The sequence below is a fragment of the Pseudophryne corroboree genome, chromosome 5, assembly GCF_028390025.1.
Source record: "Pseudophryne corroboree isolate aPseCor3 chromosome 5, aPseCor3.hap2, whole genome shotgun sequence".
Taxonomy (NCBI): Eukaryota; Metazoa; Chordata; class Amphibia; order Anura; family Myobatrachidae; genus Pseudophryne; species Pseudophryne corroboree.
Genome location: NC_086448.1, coordinates 31,616,151 through 31,633,452, shown reverse-complemented (window position 1 = coordinate 31,633,452; position 17,302 = coordinate 31,616,151). Strand labels below are relative to the sequence as shown.

The window sequence follows — 17,302 nt, the reverse complement described above, 5'->3', positions numbered from 1 at the left end:
TATGTGTACAGTATATATGTGTATGATAACTGCACCCCATAGGACGGGTTCTCTGCTGTAGGTTATGTGTACAGTATATATGTGTATGATAACTGCACCCTATAGGAAGGGTTCTCTGCTGTATGTTATGTGTACAGTATACATCTCTGATAACTGCACCCTATAGGAAGGGTTCTCTGCTGTATGTTATGTGTACAGTATATATGTGTATGATAACTGCACCCTATAGGAAGGGTTCTCTGCTGTAGGTTATGTGTACAGTATATATGTGTATGATAACTGCACCCTATAGGAAGGGTTCTCTGCTGTATGTTATGTGTACAGTATACATCTCTGATAACTGCACCCTATAGGAAGGGTTCTCTGCTGTATGTTATGTGTACAGTATATATGTGTATGGTAACTGCACCCTATAGGAAGGGTTCTCTGCTGTAGGTTATGTGTACAGTATATATGTGTATGATAACTGCACCCTATAGGAAGGGTTCTCTGCTGTATGTTATGTGTACAGTATACATCTCTGATAACTGCACCCTATAGGAAGGGTTCTCTGCTGTATGTTATGTGTACAGTATATATCTGTATGATAATTGCACCCTATAGGAAGGGTTCTCTGCTGTATGTTATGTGTACAGTATATATCTGTATGATAGTTGCACCCTATAGGAAGGGTTCTCTGCTGTATGTTATGTGTACATTATATATGTGTATGATAGTTGCACCCTATAGGAAGGGTTCTCTGCTGTATGTTGTGTACAGTATATATCTGTATGATAATTGCACCCTATAGGAAGGGTTCTCTGCTGTATGTTATGTGTACAGTATATATGTGTGTGATAATTGCTCCCTATAGGAAGGGTTCTCTTCTGTATGTTATGTGTACAGTATATATGTGTGTGATAATTGCTCCCTATAGGAAGGGTTCTCTGCTGTATGTTATGTGTACAGTATATATGTGTGTGATAATTGCACCCTATAGGAAGGGTTCTCCGCTGTATGTTATATTTGCTGTGTGAGGTTTTGTCGCTATGGGATATTCCTGTCTGGAGTCACAGGCAGGTGGTAATGAGCTGCATCCTAGGCTTCTGCCAGCGAGTGACTGATGTGGTCATCTGCTGTGTGGTATTATCTGTAGAGCTGCAGGACAGAGTCACGGTATCTCTCGCCGGTTCCAGCTAGCGCACATCGCTCTCCGCACATGACCCGATCCATCCAGGTCACAGTTCTGTACAGGGTGGGGGCTCCCGTACATGCTCCTTTCACTGTACAGGTGCATTTACAGTGGACGGTGGGCTGAATTCTGTGCTCAGCCATGGCTATATGCTGAATGGTTTCCCTGCAATTAGATCATATATATATTGCTCTGAAGAACGGGGGAATGTATTTGTTTTCCTTTTATTTTCCCTGTTGATGGTCCGGTACATTAAACCACTCTACTGTCTGTGTCGGTGGTTTCCAAACTTTTTTGAATCACGGCGCCCTCGAATATCAGAAATTTTTTTCACGGCACCCCTAGGCCAAAAATTTATTTTTGAGAAAGTTAGAAAGAAATATTACATTAAGTAGATCGCGTTTATATGTCATCCTTAGGGTCAGTTGTGTGGTGAGGGACAAGATTTGCTTCTGTTTGGCCACATATTTTATGATTGGCAGCCACCAGCACTGGTTTTGCCTATTATATTGACCATGAATAATTTGAATTGGTCCTGGACCACCAACCCAGGGCACCCCTGCAAGTGTCCCAAGGCACCCCAGGGAGCCACGGCACACAGTTTGGGAACCCCTGGCCTATTATATTGACCATGAATAATTTGAATTGGTCCTGGACCACCAACCCAGGGCACCCCTGCAAGTGTCCCGAGGCACCCCAGGGAGCCACGGCACACAGTTTGGGAACCCCTGGCCTATTATATTGACCATGAATAATTTGAATTGGTCCTGGACCACTAACCCAGGGCACCCCTGCAAGTGTCCCGAGACACCCCAGGGAGCCACGGCACACAGATTGGGAACCTCTGGTCTGTGTCTCCATCCTTCTATAGTTTTCAGACATCGCCACCACTAAGTACAAGGCCATATTGTAGTGTCTTTGTGGCAATATACAGTCAAGTCAAAGAGTGGCTCGATCCTGTGGTTTCTCCGGGTACTGAGGACATAGGGGGGAATGTATCCAACCTTCTAGACAAGTACAGAAGCTGCCAGTAGCAGCCAATCCGATTCATTTTATTGCATGTATTAGATAAATGATTGCTAAAAGCGGAGTGGTTGCTATTGTCGCTCCATGATTATATATCAGTCATGGGGTGATACGGTAATAGCTCGGAAAATGGTTTCTCTGATGCCCTTTGTAATAAACCAGGCCTGACTTTGTGCCGTGTGTATGGCTGACCTGCACATTGAGCTGACACTTATGTGAATGGCAGACGTGTGCGGAACATATAGAGACTTGTTCCTGACGTGTTCTGTATAGCGTACGGAGTGAGAACGTTCTAGCACAGCTGTTCTCTAATCCAGCACTTATGCTGCGGAAACACTGCATTCTGCTGTACAAAGAGTGAGCTGCATTTGGCTGCTTGCAGAATGCATCGGAGACCTCATGCCAGACAGAATTGGTCTCCTGTGGAGAATTACACACTGGGCACTAGATGGGTCAGACCACAGGATAATCTCTTATTTCCCAGAGAAAGGAAATATATCCAAAATGGCCATCATTCATTTAATGAACCATTGTTTAAATATCGCACTCTTATTGCGCAGTGCTGTACAGAGAGTATTTCAGTCGGTCACACCAGTCCCTACCTATGTGATGGGTACACACCGTACAATAATTGTACCCATTTCCCAATAATCAGGGCATCGGCCTGATTTCTTGTATAGTGTGTACGAACAATCGTTTCGGCATTTTGCAGATTAAATCGGGAAAATCTTGGCCACAAACAAATCAGTCAGGAGCGACAATCTCGGCCACAATCTCCCGATATCCTGCAGTGTGTGTGTTCTCAATAATCTGGCCATATTCCCCACGTTTTTCCCTGGCTGTGTCATCCTCTGTGTGGATGGGCACATGCAAATGCGTGGCAGAAAACCGGCTACTTGATAAAATAATTGCTTTGTGTGTAGCTCCGATATTGGAGCCTTCAATGGGGGTCGATTGGTGTCGGAACGACCCAAAAAAATCTAACAGTGTGTACCTATTGTAATAATCTATATTCCTTATTACATGGTCAGACATACGCACTAGGGTGAAAAAACATTTTTTAGAATCCAATTAACCTACCAGTATGTTTTTGGAATGTGGACAGAAACTGGAGCATCCGGACTAAGCTCGCAAAAAAAAAGGGGGGGAGAGAACATATGAACCCCACACAGAGTGCTTTGGACTGGAAAAAAACCTCCTGATCTTTGGGCTGTGAGTCACTAATACTAACCACTATGCCAACTGTGCACCATTAAGAAACATTTGGGGTAATTCTGAGTTGATCGCAGCAGGAATTTTGTTAGCAGTTGGGCAAAACCATGTGCACTGCAGGGGAGGCAGATATAACATGTGCAGAGAGCGTTAGATTTGGGTGTGGTGTGTTCAATCTGCAGTCTAAATTGCAGTGTAAAAATAAAGCAGCCAGTATTTACCCTGCACAGAAACAATATAACCCACCAAATCTAACTCTCTCTGCACATGTTACATCTGCCCCCCTTGCAGTGCACGTGGTTTTGCCCAATTGCTAACAAACTTGCTGCTGCGATCAACTCAGAATTACCCCCCATTATGCGGTTTCAGTTTTGGAATCTTTCTACCTCTCCAAAACAGCAAAAACCGGATTATACAGACAAATAGTCCTGATACAATCTTAAACAAATTTGCCCTACAGAAATCTATAGTGCAAATAATGTGTAGGAATATGGTATCCGGACTGACTCTAGGTCGACACCATTGGTCAACAGTTTCTAGGGCGACACTAGAAATAGGTCAACACGGCCATTAGGTCGACATGAGTTTTTCACTTTTTTGGGGGGGGGGGGGGGGGGACTTTGTAAAGTATGAAAATCCACGTGGACTACGATTGGGAACGGTAACCTGCCCGCAACAAGGGGACACTGTGCACTAATTGGGGTTCCCGGTCACTTTACGAAGAAAACGACACCAAAAAAACAAACAACTCATGTCAACCTTTTTTTCATGTCGAGCTATTTCTAGTGTTACCTTCACACTGTCGACCAATGGGTGTCGACCCTGAGTTTCGAGGGACAGACCCTGTTTGGGGGGCTGCCCCGCTGTTCCCTGCTCCAGGGGGGGGCCTGCCCCGCCATTCCCTGATTCGGTATGTGGTGGTGGGGTGACAGCATTGCATACAACAATAAATATTTCAAGCTGCCATAATCTCGCGGGGGACAAAAACTTTGGCCGCAATTGGATTGATCCCTATGGAGGCTATTTGGAGATGAACGCAGATCTTGTTTCCACAGCAAGATCTGCGTCCATCTAGTCGCAGGCTGGGGGCCGCCAGGCACAGGGTAAGGCCGCCCAACATGTTCTCACAATTTAATTGCAAACGCATAGATTAGAGGATGACCCCTGCTTGTGCTGGCGAGCGGTCTGGCGCAATTTTTTCTTGCTCGAAACGGCTGCTGTGTATAAACGGGTCTGTATAAGGCCCTATATGTCCTACTGCGTATAATTAGGGAGTCACCTCTATAACCTGACTGTGTAGTGCACAGTAGTCTCCAGAAGGTGGCGCAATAGCAGGAAACTAATAAAAAAATAAATGACCAAATAAGACACTGGAATATATATTTATGAAACATTGCCACTACTTGCTGAAGGTCTGTGGAAAACATCCTGCCACATTTCATGTATGTATTGTCTGTCTATGCAGAACTGTCCGGCGTGGCACGGTGCCCAGAAGGCGGATTCGCTGGCCCGTTGCTGATTGACCTGTATTTCTTCTAATCCCTGAGCCTCATGCACCACTGGAGACGAGTGGGACTCGCCCTTAGCAGGCACAGGGTTATTCTAAGGGTTTCATGGCTGTTCCCATAGTACTCCATTGTCTCTTGGAAAACTGCATGACAGGTGCACTTCAGAGCTGCCACTGACCTGTGCCGTCAGCTGATTTCTATCAATGTGCAGAGGACAGTCCTGCATCCCCACCCTTCCCTGGTCACTCTCAGAGGCCGGCACCGCTGTGCTTGTAGTGGAGGGTTCAGTCTGCAACGCCCGCTCTCAGCAGCTGTCAGGGTTTAGGTGTAGCAATATGATTGGAAATCAAATCATCAATATAAGGTGTGGTGTTAAAGCTGCTCTGTCCTTTAAATGTTAAATTTTTATGCTCAGCCCTTCCACTCTCCAGACCTTGGAAAATAGCGGGTTCTTTTCTGCAAATGGGGCTGCACTGTTGGCACATTGGTTAGCATTACCGCCTCACATCACTGGGGTCTAAGGTTCAGTTCCCACCAGGGTCCTATTTGTGTGGAGTTTGTATATTCTCCCCGAGTTTGCCTGGGTTTCCTCTGCATGCTCCGGTCTTCTCCACACTCCAGAAACATACAGGTAGGGAATATAGATTGTAAGCTCCACTTGGGCAGGTACTGATGCAAGTTACTGATCTATTCTCTGTACAGCGCTATGGAATGTGTGTGCACTAGAGAAATAATTGTTAATAAGTAATATAGGACTCTATAGGATTTCCTGCAGTAATCCCCTATGCACAGGCGATTAAACAGCTGTAGAGAGCTGTATGTTTAGTGTAAATAAACATATAAATCATATCTATATCCAAAATTTCCCTGTGCGGATGTTTTACCACCGTGACAAACTGAGTGCATGTTACATTGTTTCTGGCTTCCTATTTTCTCACTGCACTTTGTTTTTCTCCCCTACCTGCCCAGGACAGTGCATGAACGATGCTGCATGATCCTGTCCCTTTAATTAGAGGTTCCAGCCTGGGAAGCGGAGCCAGCTTGTGCTGTGGTAAACAGAGTCTGCAGGATAAAGTGAGATTAGCATATTAACAAGGTGTATGCTAATGCCTCTCCCAGACTCCTCCCCTCACTCCTCCTCCTCCTCCCTGCCTCTCTCTCTCTCCCTGACTGAATGGAGACAGGAGCCACAGGCACACACAGTCACGTTACTGGCCGTCTCGGGCACTTCTCCCAGGGAAAGGATGGTCCGCGTCTCCGGCTGCTGAGGAATGAGCAGGTTGTGCCTTTGGAAGGGTATCCTTAATGCTGCACATCCGGCAGCGCTGTCCCTGCATACACAACCAGCGCAGCAATGCAGTGGAGGCTCCCATTCTATCCTGTGCTGCTCCCAGCCCCCGAGCGCTGAATTGGGACATTGTATCCTGGCTGCTGGCTTGACGTTCCCCTGGCTGTGTGTATGTTGTTGGAACTGGCAGGCCGGCTAGGCCCAGGACGGACAGGTGCTGTCATCTATATGGAGAAGAGCGGCTGCAGCCCTTTTCCAATATGCTGGGCTAAAGGTATTTACCCATCCAGACAGTAATTATAGCCGGGGAGCCTCTGTCAGCACTTCTATGCTGAGCTCATTAACACTGCAATGTGGGAACACTGATTTCTTCCCTCACACCTGCAGCTCCCAGAGCTGAGAATTCTAATAGCAGGGGCTGTCAGGTCATTAACCCTTTGCTGGTCCTGGATCTGCTCTTTCATTCAAATCTTGTTCCCCAATAACAGTCAGGTTATGAGGGGTTAATCCATGCACTTGTGTGGACAAGGGGTCATTTAAGTAACGAGGAGTTGGTGCTACAGGGTTAACCCTTTGGTGTGAGCAGGCTGATCTGGGGTGCATTGCCTTTCTATCGTACTAGGAAAGATCCGGATTTGCTATAAAGAGGACGCAAGGTATTAGGCACAGGGTATATGAAGCCGTCCATATATAAAGAAACAACGATTTATTGCTATATAATGCCCGCAGGCTCTGCATGTAATATTCATGGGTACATTATTACCGCACGTTCCATTTGTATAATACAGCTGTTGCTGACCTTAGTAATGCATCGCTATAAAGATCAGTGTTCTGTATGTAGTGTGTCGGTGCGGCGGGTGGGGGTACGGTGTTACCGGGGCGCTGTGGCCTGGATGTACAGCTGGATTACTGCAATCTGTCACCCTATTACACGGGATTATTCCCCGCACACACATAGGGACAGCAAGTGCCGGAATGGATGAGATTCCTCTCAATGGACTTTAAGGCCGCTACCTGTCTTTGGATTAAACAGGACTTGAAGTATATAGTATATACCAGTATCAATAATCTGCTGAAATGTGTGTATATGTATGTATGTGTGTGTGTGTGTGTGTGTATGTGTATATATATATATATATATATATATATATATATATATATATATATATATATATATATATATATATATATATATATATATTTATATTGAGTATCCCTTATCCAAAATGCTTGGGACCAGAGGAATTTTGGATATCGGATTTTTCTGTATTTTGGAATAATTGCATACCATAATGAGATATCATGGTGATGGGACCTAAATCTAAGCACAGAATGCATTTATGTCACATATACACCTTATACACACAGCCTGAAGGTCATTTTAGCCAATATTGTTTATAACTTTGTGCATTAAACAAAGTGTGTGTACATTCACACAATTCATTTATGTGTCATATACACCTTATACACACAGTCTGAAGTTCATTTAATACTCAAAGTTATTAAAAATATTGTATTAAACAAAGTTTGTGTACACTGAGCCATCAAAAAACAAAGGTTTCACTATCTCAGTCTCACTCAAAAAAGTCCGTATTTCGGAATATTCCGTATTTTGGAATATTTGGATATGGGATACTCAACCTGTGTGTGTGTGTGTATATGTATATTTATTATTCTGCGCACACACACACACCTTGTGTAGCCGCTGTTCTGGCACTTGGTATACTCCTGTGTGTTTGATATTTATTGAATAAGGAACCGGATAGGGAAACGACACCTGGAGCCTAATACTTTGCAATGCAACGTATCCGTGTGTGGGGAATGTTCCGTGTAGTTTACAATGAGAATTTCTGCTGCCACCATCTATCTGCCCGTCTCCTGTCGCAGAAAGTCGTGTTGCTGAGTAATGAGACGTGTTACACCGATGTCAGAAGACAGAGTGCCGTCCTTTCTGACCTCTTGAACCATTGTAGTAAAGATGCGGCTGGTAACTGGTCGCGTAAGGGTTAAACCATGGCTGCCACAGGCTCGGCACTGTGATCTGGCCTGTGATGTGCTAATTAGTGGCAGCGATTAGCAGTAAAGTTACACTACATCTGTCAGTCTGTTCTTACTGCAGCTACTTTGTAATAACACTACAGAAGTTTTGCAGTAAACCAGTTGTGTAGCAGCTTCCAGCGACTGAAGGCTCCCCCCACTGTTTGCTCATATGCTGCAGGTATGGTGGAAGGTAAAGCTGTGGTGTATTTATTTGGACACATAGTGGACGTAGTGTGTTCCGCCAATGCACAGGTGCGTATGTGTGTCCGAGGCGCAGTAAATTGTATGGACGTTACTTTCGGGGGGAGGAGGTGAATGTTCTTTCTGCAGAAGGGGGATGTAAGGTGCCAGCAGATGGAATATCCGTTGAAGTGTTGATATATTGTCTTTTGTCGTGTCATACACAAACACTTGTGAGACTGATTAGCCGGCGAGAGTGATGTAATTTCAGTTGCTGCCCTCAGGGAGCGGAAAGACCTGACACACCCCATATCCCGCGTGTATGTGTTACAACTGTGAGTTGTGTACTTGTATGCCCCCTTTCCTCTTCCCCGGCCAGGCAGATTCTTTCTGGTGGCACAGCGGCCTCTGCTAGAGTTCAGCCATGCCAGCGTTACATGAGGCCGTGTATAGGTTGCCGGCTCAATGATGGACCTTATGAAAGTTCATTTTTTTTCCCGTCATCCGGTCGGCTCTATAATGGCCCTAAATTACCCATTAGTGCATAGGTGGTAATACACATACAGCCTGGTATTGGTGTGTAGGGGTTACCGCGTCTGTTTATGGGGAGATTCTGCCGCACTTGATTATTTTGGATCCTCGTTGATTGGATCATTTGCTTCATTGGCTCAGATGTTTATTTTACTCTTTAAGATTTAGTCCAACCTCATTCTCTCTCCACACTGCTGCGAGCCTTCCCTAATATTGTAGTATTACCTCGGTGCCCGGTGGACCTGGGCCTAATTCAGACCTGATTGCTAGGGTGCGTTTTTGCATCCCTGCGATCAGGTAGTCGCTGCCTACAGGAGGAGGGGGAAACCGCTGTGCAGGGGTGCGATGGCATGTGCAGGAGAGCTGTATAAACAGAAGTTTGTGCGGTCTCTGCACAGCCCAGGACTTCCTTTTCCAGTGCGATGATCGGGGTCGGAGCTGACGTCAGCAACACTCCCTCCAAACGCCTGGTCCCTCCTGCGTTTCTCTGGACTCCTTAAAAATGGTTAGTTGCCACTCACAAACGCCCTCTTCCTGTCAGTCACCTTACGATCGCTTTTCTCGCACCATCCTGTCTCTGCCTGGCACTCCCCGTTGCTGCGGACCGACGCGCCTGCGCATTGCGGTGCATACGCATGCACAGTTCAGACCTGATTGCAGGCTGTATGGAAACACAGCCTAGTGATCAGGTCTGAATTAGGCCAGCACTGATTAGAGTCTAAAGCTGGATGCACGCCATCAGATTATCTGACCAGTCTGGCTGGTTGGTGCAAAAATCTGCTAATGTATTAAGGGCCCCGTACACTAGAGCGATTATGCCCGATTTCAGCCCAATTCGGGCCAATATATCGGGTGAATTCGGGCATTTTGGCTGTGTATCCGATCCGGTGCACGGCCCTGTGAGCGTTTTGATCGGATCCTCCAGATCGTTAGTGCTGCACTCCTGATATGTCGGTTCCCGCAGGCGTGGCTGGGATCGCATACAATATATCGCACGCAAAATGTACCAAATCGTATGGAACCAGTCCCAGGAAGCTCCCGGGAGAGTTCAAGGGAAATCACCTCCGACTTCAGCCTCAGACATATCGTTGTAGTGTATGGGGCCCTTTAGAGCAAATGACAATCAACCATTTGCTCCCAAAAGCCGGAAAGTGGGCAGAAATGGTCATTTGAATAAATTGGTTAAATCAAATGGTTTTAACCGACTTGTCTGAATGTACATCTTTGTCTGTTGTCACTGTTTTGAGAGCAAGTAATCAATTTGCTCCCATGCATTACCAGATTCTTACAGTGCGTATCCAGCTCTCACCTACCAGTATAATTACAGCACCTGTACTGTATAATGTCCTGACCTGACGTGTGGCGGGATCCTCTAGTGATCTAATTCTGTATGTGACTCTATATTAGCGAGATGCAGCTCTGGATTCTGGAACACTCCCTCTCCCGTTGATAAGGCACATTGTATTATTATCTGTAGGCTGGTCTGTCCATTCACATGTACCCATCAAATGGGCCCGGTCCACACATTGCATCAGTCATTTTGGACGTCTTATACACCTCAAGTGTTCTGGCTAATAAAGTTATTGTGTTGCTTTAATACACAGCTGCTCTAATACTGCGAATGGAGCCCCTCCCATATTAGGGCACTTCCTTTGTAATCTCTGTAGGCAGCAGTAAGACTGAGGGGTGACATGTTCCATACAGCTTATTGCCACTGTAACCCTGTCTGAATGGAACCATCCAGGTTGTGTTTGCAGAAGTGCGGATCCTTCCACCTTGGACGCTGTGTTTGCAGAAGTGCGGATCCTTCCACCTTGGACGCTGTGTTTGCAGAAGTGCGGATCCTTCCACCTTGGACGCTGTGTTTGCAGAAGTGCGGATCCTTCCACCTTGGACGCTGTGTTTGCAGAAGTGCGGATCCTTCCACCTTGGACGCACACCTTGGTGGTGTGTGAGGGTCTTACAATTTATGAATGTCATCAGTCATGTGGCATATGAAAGAATCGCATGTAAAAAGTGTGAAATCCCTGATTCAGTGCAAGACAGAGACTCAGTGCTGTGTAAGACTCTTGTGGAGACCCAATCGGCCTTCCTGAGTGCACCTTCCATAACGGCGAGTGATACATTAACTTGCTTTTCTTTTTCTTGTTTCTTCCTTTTTATTTAGTAGAACAAATACAAAAACAAGAGGAGGTTTAAGTTATACGTAGAAGGAATTCCGTGTTTCTACAACCAGCCACTGTTCCATTATCCATGTTGGTAGTTTCTTGCGGTCTCTGATATTCTTTGGTTGCTTTTGACGTGTCAGTTTGGCTCCTAATATTCTACAAATCCCACCCAGAGAGCAGTATTGTGGCTTGATTCTCCGTTCCACACAGCAGCAGTATTCACGCAGGAGAGGCATTTTTTTTTTTTATACACTTGCGTGAAAATCCCTAAAAACTGCTAGAGCGCATGCGTTGCACAAAGACGCAGTTGCAATTGAGACGCACGGTACAACAGATGTTGGGAGGTGGCTAAACAGACGCACGGTCCCTCTTATGGGCGTGTTGTAGGTGTTTCACGGGCGTGTGGCTGAAGTCTCTGCTTACACAGATGCTCAGTCGTTCACACTGGCGCCCGTAATCGGAGGCAACATCGCCACTTACCATAGGGCTGGATGGTGCGGCCGATAGTGGTGGTTCCCCCCTGTACGCCCACTGGTGACTGTCATCTGACGCTATAACCCGGGGTCCCGTTCCTCTGTTGCTATCGTTATGTCACCAATCTTGCTGTAAATGGATTTTTGTGACTCGCGTTCATCATTTTACATTTTGATGTCTTTTATATTACCTCTTACCCACCTGTCCAGGTTACCTGTGTGTTGGCGTAGTGGTTAGCATTGCCGTCTTGTAGTGGACCCGACACAATTTATTTAATTTTTTTTAAAGAATTTAGCAAATAGGACATATTTTAATCCTCTTTCCGGTTTTCCTCATTGTTTTATTACTTTAAACTTTATTATTTTATACACGTAGCACCGATGCTGCTATTACTGAATAAGTCCCCAACTGAAGTTGGATACAACACACGCACAGCCCCCCCCATACTCCCCCCCCCCCCCCCCCCCCCCCCTCCCTTTCCAGTTAACAGCCTGCAGTGAAACTAGGGCATTCGCCCATTGTTCCCACAAATACCACGTATGGTGAAATGTCAGTCATGTGACTGCTGGTGCCTGGCCTCCTGGCAGCGTTGTATCGGTCTGTGCTGTGCCTGGTGAATTGATTCTGAGCCTGTTGCTGATACAACACATCCTGTGTATTGTGGCAGATGCTTGTAATGCAGCAGTTCCGCAAATTGGCATTCGTACTGTAACGTCCAATCCTAGCCTGCTGGCTCCCCACGCCGCGAGTGCTCGGCGCGCTGTGGAATATAGATCACCGTGACATTTTCTCTCCCAGAGAGGGGACGGTCTTGAAAATGATCCCTCTGTTTTCGGATTAGGGTCGCCCTCTCCCTGTGATTACCAGCTGATCCAGAGCCCTCCGTTCCATCCCTCATCCCCGGCGCTACCGCGCCACTCATTAATTGTCTCTTGTCTCTGTGTCGGCTATGTAATCTCTCTGCGATTTAGGATTAGTCTTTAATAACTTACTATAATGTGAAGAGCAAAATGTATTCCCTTCAGCAGTTTTCCAGAATTCATCCAGCCTTACACAACCCGAGCCGAATGTTCTCTGCGGAACGCTGTGTCGGGTACTGCGGGTCCGGCAGCTCCAGGGCTTTGGTTATGGACTATGGATTGGTCCTGTTGGAGGGTAGAAGGTGATTTAATGTATGTATACAATGGGACATATTACATACTGAAAGCATTCCAGTCTAAGCTGTCTGTTGCCATAGGATGTGTCCATTCCCCCTCGCCCCATTCATTGTGTGCTGCGTTCTGGTCCCTTCTCAGCCTGTAACACGGTGATAAATCAGGGCTATGCTTAGTGGAGCTGCTGTTCTAATAATTATTATCCTTTATATGGCGCCACAAGGGTTCCGCAGCGCCCAGTTACAGAGGACATACACAGGAAAATAGTTACTTAGGGGTCTATTTACTAAGCCTTGGATGGAGATAAAGTACCAGCCAATCAGCTCCTAACTGTCATGTCACAGGCTGGGTTTGAAAAATGACAGGAGCTGATTGGTTGGTACTTTATCTACGTCCACTTTATCTCCACCCAAGGCTTAGTAAATAGACCCCATACAGTTGGAGACAATGTGGGACAAGCACAGGGTATAGAAACACGGCTGCATCAGCGGATGACACGGGCATAAGCATCAGGGTGGCAGAAAACAGAGGGATTTGGTGCTTTGGAAGATGTGAGAGCAGGAAAAGCACATTAGGGAAGAGGGCCCTGCCCGTGAGAGCTTACATTCTAAATACCGCAATACCTGACTTCAGCCACAGAAGTAAAGGTCTGGCCTAAATTTTTTGCCGCATAATAAATACAAACTTAGACTTTCTGGAAAGTCTAATTATTTTGGCAAGTTGTGCGTTTTAGAGTACACGCACACATTGCCAGGCTGCCTAACTCTCTGTAATAGTACCATGAGCACAGAGGCCTTCCCTCGCCTGTGCCCCCCCCCCCCCCCCCCCCGCAGGCCTTCCCTCGCCTGTGCACCCCCCGCAGGCCTTCCCTCGCCTGTGCCCCCCCCCCCCCCCCCCCCCCGCAGGCCTTCCCTCGCCTGTGCACCCCCCGCAGGCCTTCCCTCGCCTGTGCCCCCCCCCCCCCCCCCGCAGGCCTTCCCTCGCCTGTGCCTCCCCCCCCCCCCCCCCCCCGCGTAGGCCGTCCCTCGCCTGTGCCCCCCCCCCCTAAGGCCTACCCTCGCCTGTGCCCCCCCCCCCCGCAGGCCTTTCCTCACCTGTGCCCCCCCCCCGCAGGCCTTCCCTCGCCTGTGCCCCCCCCCCCCCCCCCCGCAGGCCTTCCCTCGCCTGTGCCCCCCCCCGCAGGACTTCCCTCGCCTGTGCCTCCCCCGCTGGCCTTCCCTCGCCTGTGCCCCCCCCCCTTAGCCTTCCCTCGCCTGTGCCCCCCCCGCTAGCCTTCCTTCGCCTGTGCCCCCCCCGCAGGCCTTCCCTCGCCTGTGCCCCCCCCCCCCGCAGGCCTTCCCTTGCCTTTTCATCATAGTGTTGTTTTTCCTCCAGTTGTACTAGATCACTGTGACTGTAGTATTACCCAAAGGAGCGAGTTCTGGTGTAACCAGGGAGCAAGGGCAGGTACAATAGAGGTGCCCGTAGTGCAATAAATGAGATCATTTTACCCAAGAACTGAGCTACTGGCTCAATATCTGAGTATTACTGGCCTGATATTAGTTTGGATGGACATTTGGGGGTTTATTTACGAAGTATTGGGTTCTAAAAACCGGCGCTTCCAATCATGCCGTAAATGTAATCCGGCAATGATTTTGCTAACAAAACACAACCAGTAAAAGCATTGCCCTTTTAAATTCTGGGCTTAAACCTGATCGGAAGCGCCGGGTTTTAGTACCTGTTACTTAATAAATAAATACATACCTTTGTCCGGGTGCTGGTCACATGGTCTTGTTACAGAGATATGTGACTATGGGTCTAATTCAGACCTGATCGCCCCTCCGGGAATTTGCAGAGGTTTGCGATCAGATAGTCGCCGCCCAGACAGAGTGAATATCCGCCCCGTGCAAGTCTGCGTACGCCGTGCAACGTTTTGTAAACCAACGCCAAATGTCCGCTTCCTGGCAACAAGTCTGCATTCGCCTAGCGATCAAAAAAGACATTGTATTATTAGCAGTTTGGCCTCGCGCCTGCTCATTATGATCTGTATGCGTGCGCAGTCGTTCGGTAGTCAGCTGCTGTGCGATTTTGCTCAACAGCGATCAGGTCTGAATTAGGCCCTATATCCCCCCCCCCTCCCCCACCCCTGGGCATGCTGACCAGGTACCGGCGTACTATATCCCCCCCCCCCCCCCAACCCTACCCCCGGGCATGCTGTCCAGGGACCGGCGTACTATATCCCCACCCCCGGCATGCTGTCCAGGGACTGGCGTACTATCCCTTCCTCCCCCCCCCCCCCCCTCCAGATCCCCCCACCGCCGGGCATGCTGTCCAGGGACCGGTGTACTATATCCCCCCCCCCCCCCCATCCTCCGGCATGCTGTCCAGGGACCGGTGTACTATATCCCCCCCCCCCCCCCATCCCCCGGCATGCTGTCCAGGGACCGGCGTACTATATTCCCCCCCCCCCCCCCCCCCCCCGGGCATGCTGTCCAGGGACCGGCGTACTATATCCCCCCGGGCATGCTGTTCAGGGACTGGCGTACTATATCCCCCCCACCCCCGGGCGTGCTGTCCAGGGACCGGTGTACTATATATCCCCCCCCCCCCACCTCCGGCATGCTGTCCAGGGACCGGTGTACTAATTCCCCCCCCCCCCCCCAGGCATGCTGTCCAGGGACCGGTGTACTAATTCCCCTCCCCCCCCCACCCCCGGGCATGCTGTCCAGGGACCGGCGTACTATATCCCCCCCCCCCCCCCCCCGGGCATGCTGTCCAGGGACTGGTGTACTATATCCCCCCCCCCCCCCCCCCCCCTGGGCATGCTGTCCAGGGACCGACGTACTATATCCCCCCCACCCCACCCCCGGGCGTGCTGTCCAGGGACCGGTGTAGGAGGCAGATGAGTGTTGTAGCGCTGTCATATTACAAGCTCTGTCACATGACCCCGGCGCTGGATGCGTCTTATCTATTTCTTCTAATGGGCTTTGTGCGTTCGGTGCCAGTGATTCCATTGCCTTCATGCATCACATTTGGTAGCGGATATGAGACTGTCCGTAGTGCTTAGGCTGATTGCGCTCTGCTGTCAGAATAACCCCAGAGCGTGGGGGTAGTGCAGGGACATGAAATATTAATGTGGTTCCTAGAGCCAGGCTGAGACTATACAATTTACAGCATGGGTACATTGATCACTTATGGGTGGACAGAGAGCTGCCAGAATTACACGCGCCATATTCCTCCTGACATTTGCGCACGCTCTGACCTTACAGTAATGCAATTCCTTCTATTCCGCGTCGGTCCCTCGGTTATATCGGGGGGTTGGGAGAGCCGAATCCTTCTGCTGTCCTGCCCCTGTCTGAGTGGATTATGGTGACCATATAAGTAATGATGCTGCAGCCCAAACTGCACTCGTAGATGTGACACCCCCCCCCCCCCCCCCCCCTGTCTCATGGTAACAGATCAGTGACCCCATTGTGATGCTGCTCTTCAACTTGTGACCCACATCCTTAGTGTGGGGAGGGGACGGCCTCTGTTAGGGCTTCACATCTGCTGTCTCCTGCTGGAGGATCATTTAATGACCTCGTTTATAGCAGAAACTTGCGGTACCACTGGGATCAGCCCAGTGCGGCTGCGACTTAGCTATCTGTAACACTAAAGCATTGCAGCTCTGATGCATCAATGTCCCAGTACGTATGTAGGGCCTAATTCAGACCTGAACGCAGCAGCAAAAATGTTCATTTATGGGCAAAATCATGTGCAGTGCAGGTGGGGCAGATGTAACATGTGCAGAGATAGTTATATTTGGGTGGGGTGTGTTCAAACTGAAATCTAAATTGCAGTGTAAAAATAAAGCAGCCAGTATTTACCCTGCACAGAAACAATATAACCCACCCAAATCTAACTCTCTCTGCACATGTTACATCTGCCCCACCTGCAGTGCACATGGTTTTGCCCATAAGAGATAGATTTTGCTTATGGTATTTGTTGTGTATCTAAACCATCAGATACTTTGTTTCCAAGAGCGAACTTTACATTGGTAATCCATGACCCATTGCATTACTGTGGAGTCCCATGTTCTTTTATGAAGGCACATGGGGTAACTAGCATCTTGTGTCCCAAAACTAGAGCGTATCAAGTCATCTGGAGCAGCACCATCAGTAAGCAGGCAGGGCATGTGCTCCAATCCCCTAGGGGGGTGGGCACTAGAGGAAGGAATGGTATCCCTGGAGGCAGGTGCATCGGTCTCGTCGGCTTACTGGGAAGGCTACTGGTGTTACAGTGGGGTCGATTTAATTCAGCAACAGTTGAATAGCGCCGGGAATTAGCTCCCGACGCTATTCAATTCAGCTAAAGTTAAGTCGGAGAAGGCCCGTTCTCGCCGATTTAACAGGTTGTTTTGTCGGGAGAACGAGCATTCTCCGACTTAACTACCCGCGGCAATGCTGATTCCCGACAGAATCAGCCTTGCGCTGGCCGCGCAGCAGCACTTTGTTTTCTACTCTCACCCCCCCGGGGCTGAGAGAAGAATTCCCGACAACTGAGGGTACCTAGTCGCTGTATTGAATATCGTC

The 17,302-nt window shown here is 48.5% G+C and overlaps 1 protein-coding gene across 11 annotated transcripts in view; it reads left to right on the top strand.

Annotated features, from left to right (window-relative positions):
* PTK2 (protein tyrosine kinase 2) overlaps window positions 1–17,302 on the top strand; it is a 449,027-nt gene that overhangs the window by 139,757 nt on the left and 291,968 nt on the right. For 4 of the 11 annotated variants that reach the window (XM_063921185.1, XM_063921183.1, XM_063921182.1 and 1 more), the window contains exon 1: window positions 6,083–6,479. The exons of 3 other annotated variants lie outside the window; for them this stretch is intronic. In XM_063921185.1, the coding sequence (XP_063777255.1) occupies window positions 6,377–6,479 (103 nt within the window). In that variant the 5' untranslated portion in view covers window positions 6,083–6,376. Of the gene's footprint in view, window positions 1–6,041; window positions 6,480–17,302 lie in introns of those variants that run through there. 4 more of the 11 variants (XM_063921187.1, XM_063921186.1, XM_063921191.1 and 1 more) reach the window with 3 other exon arrangements.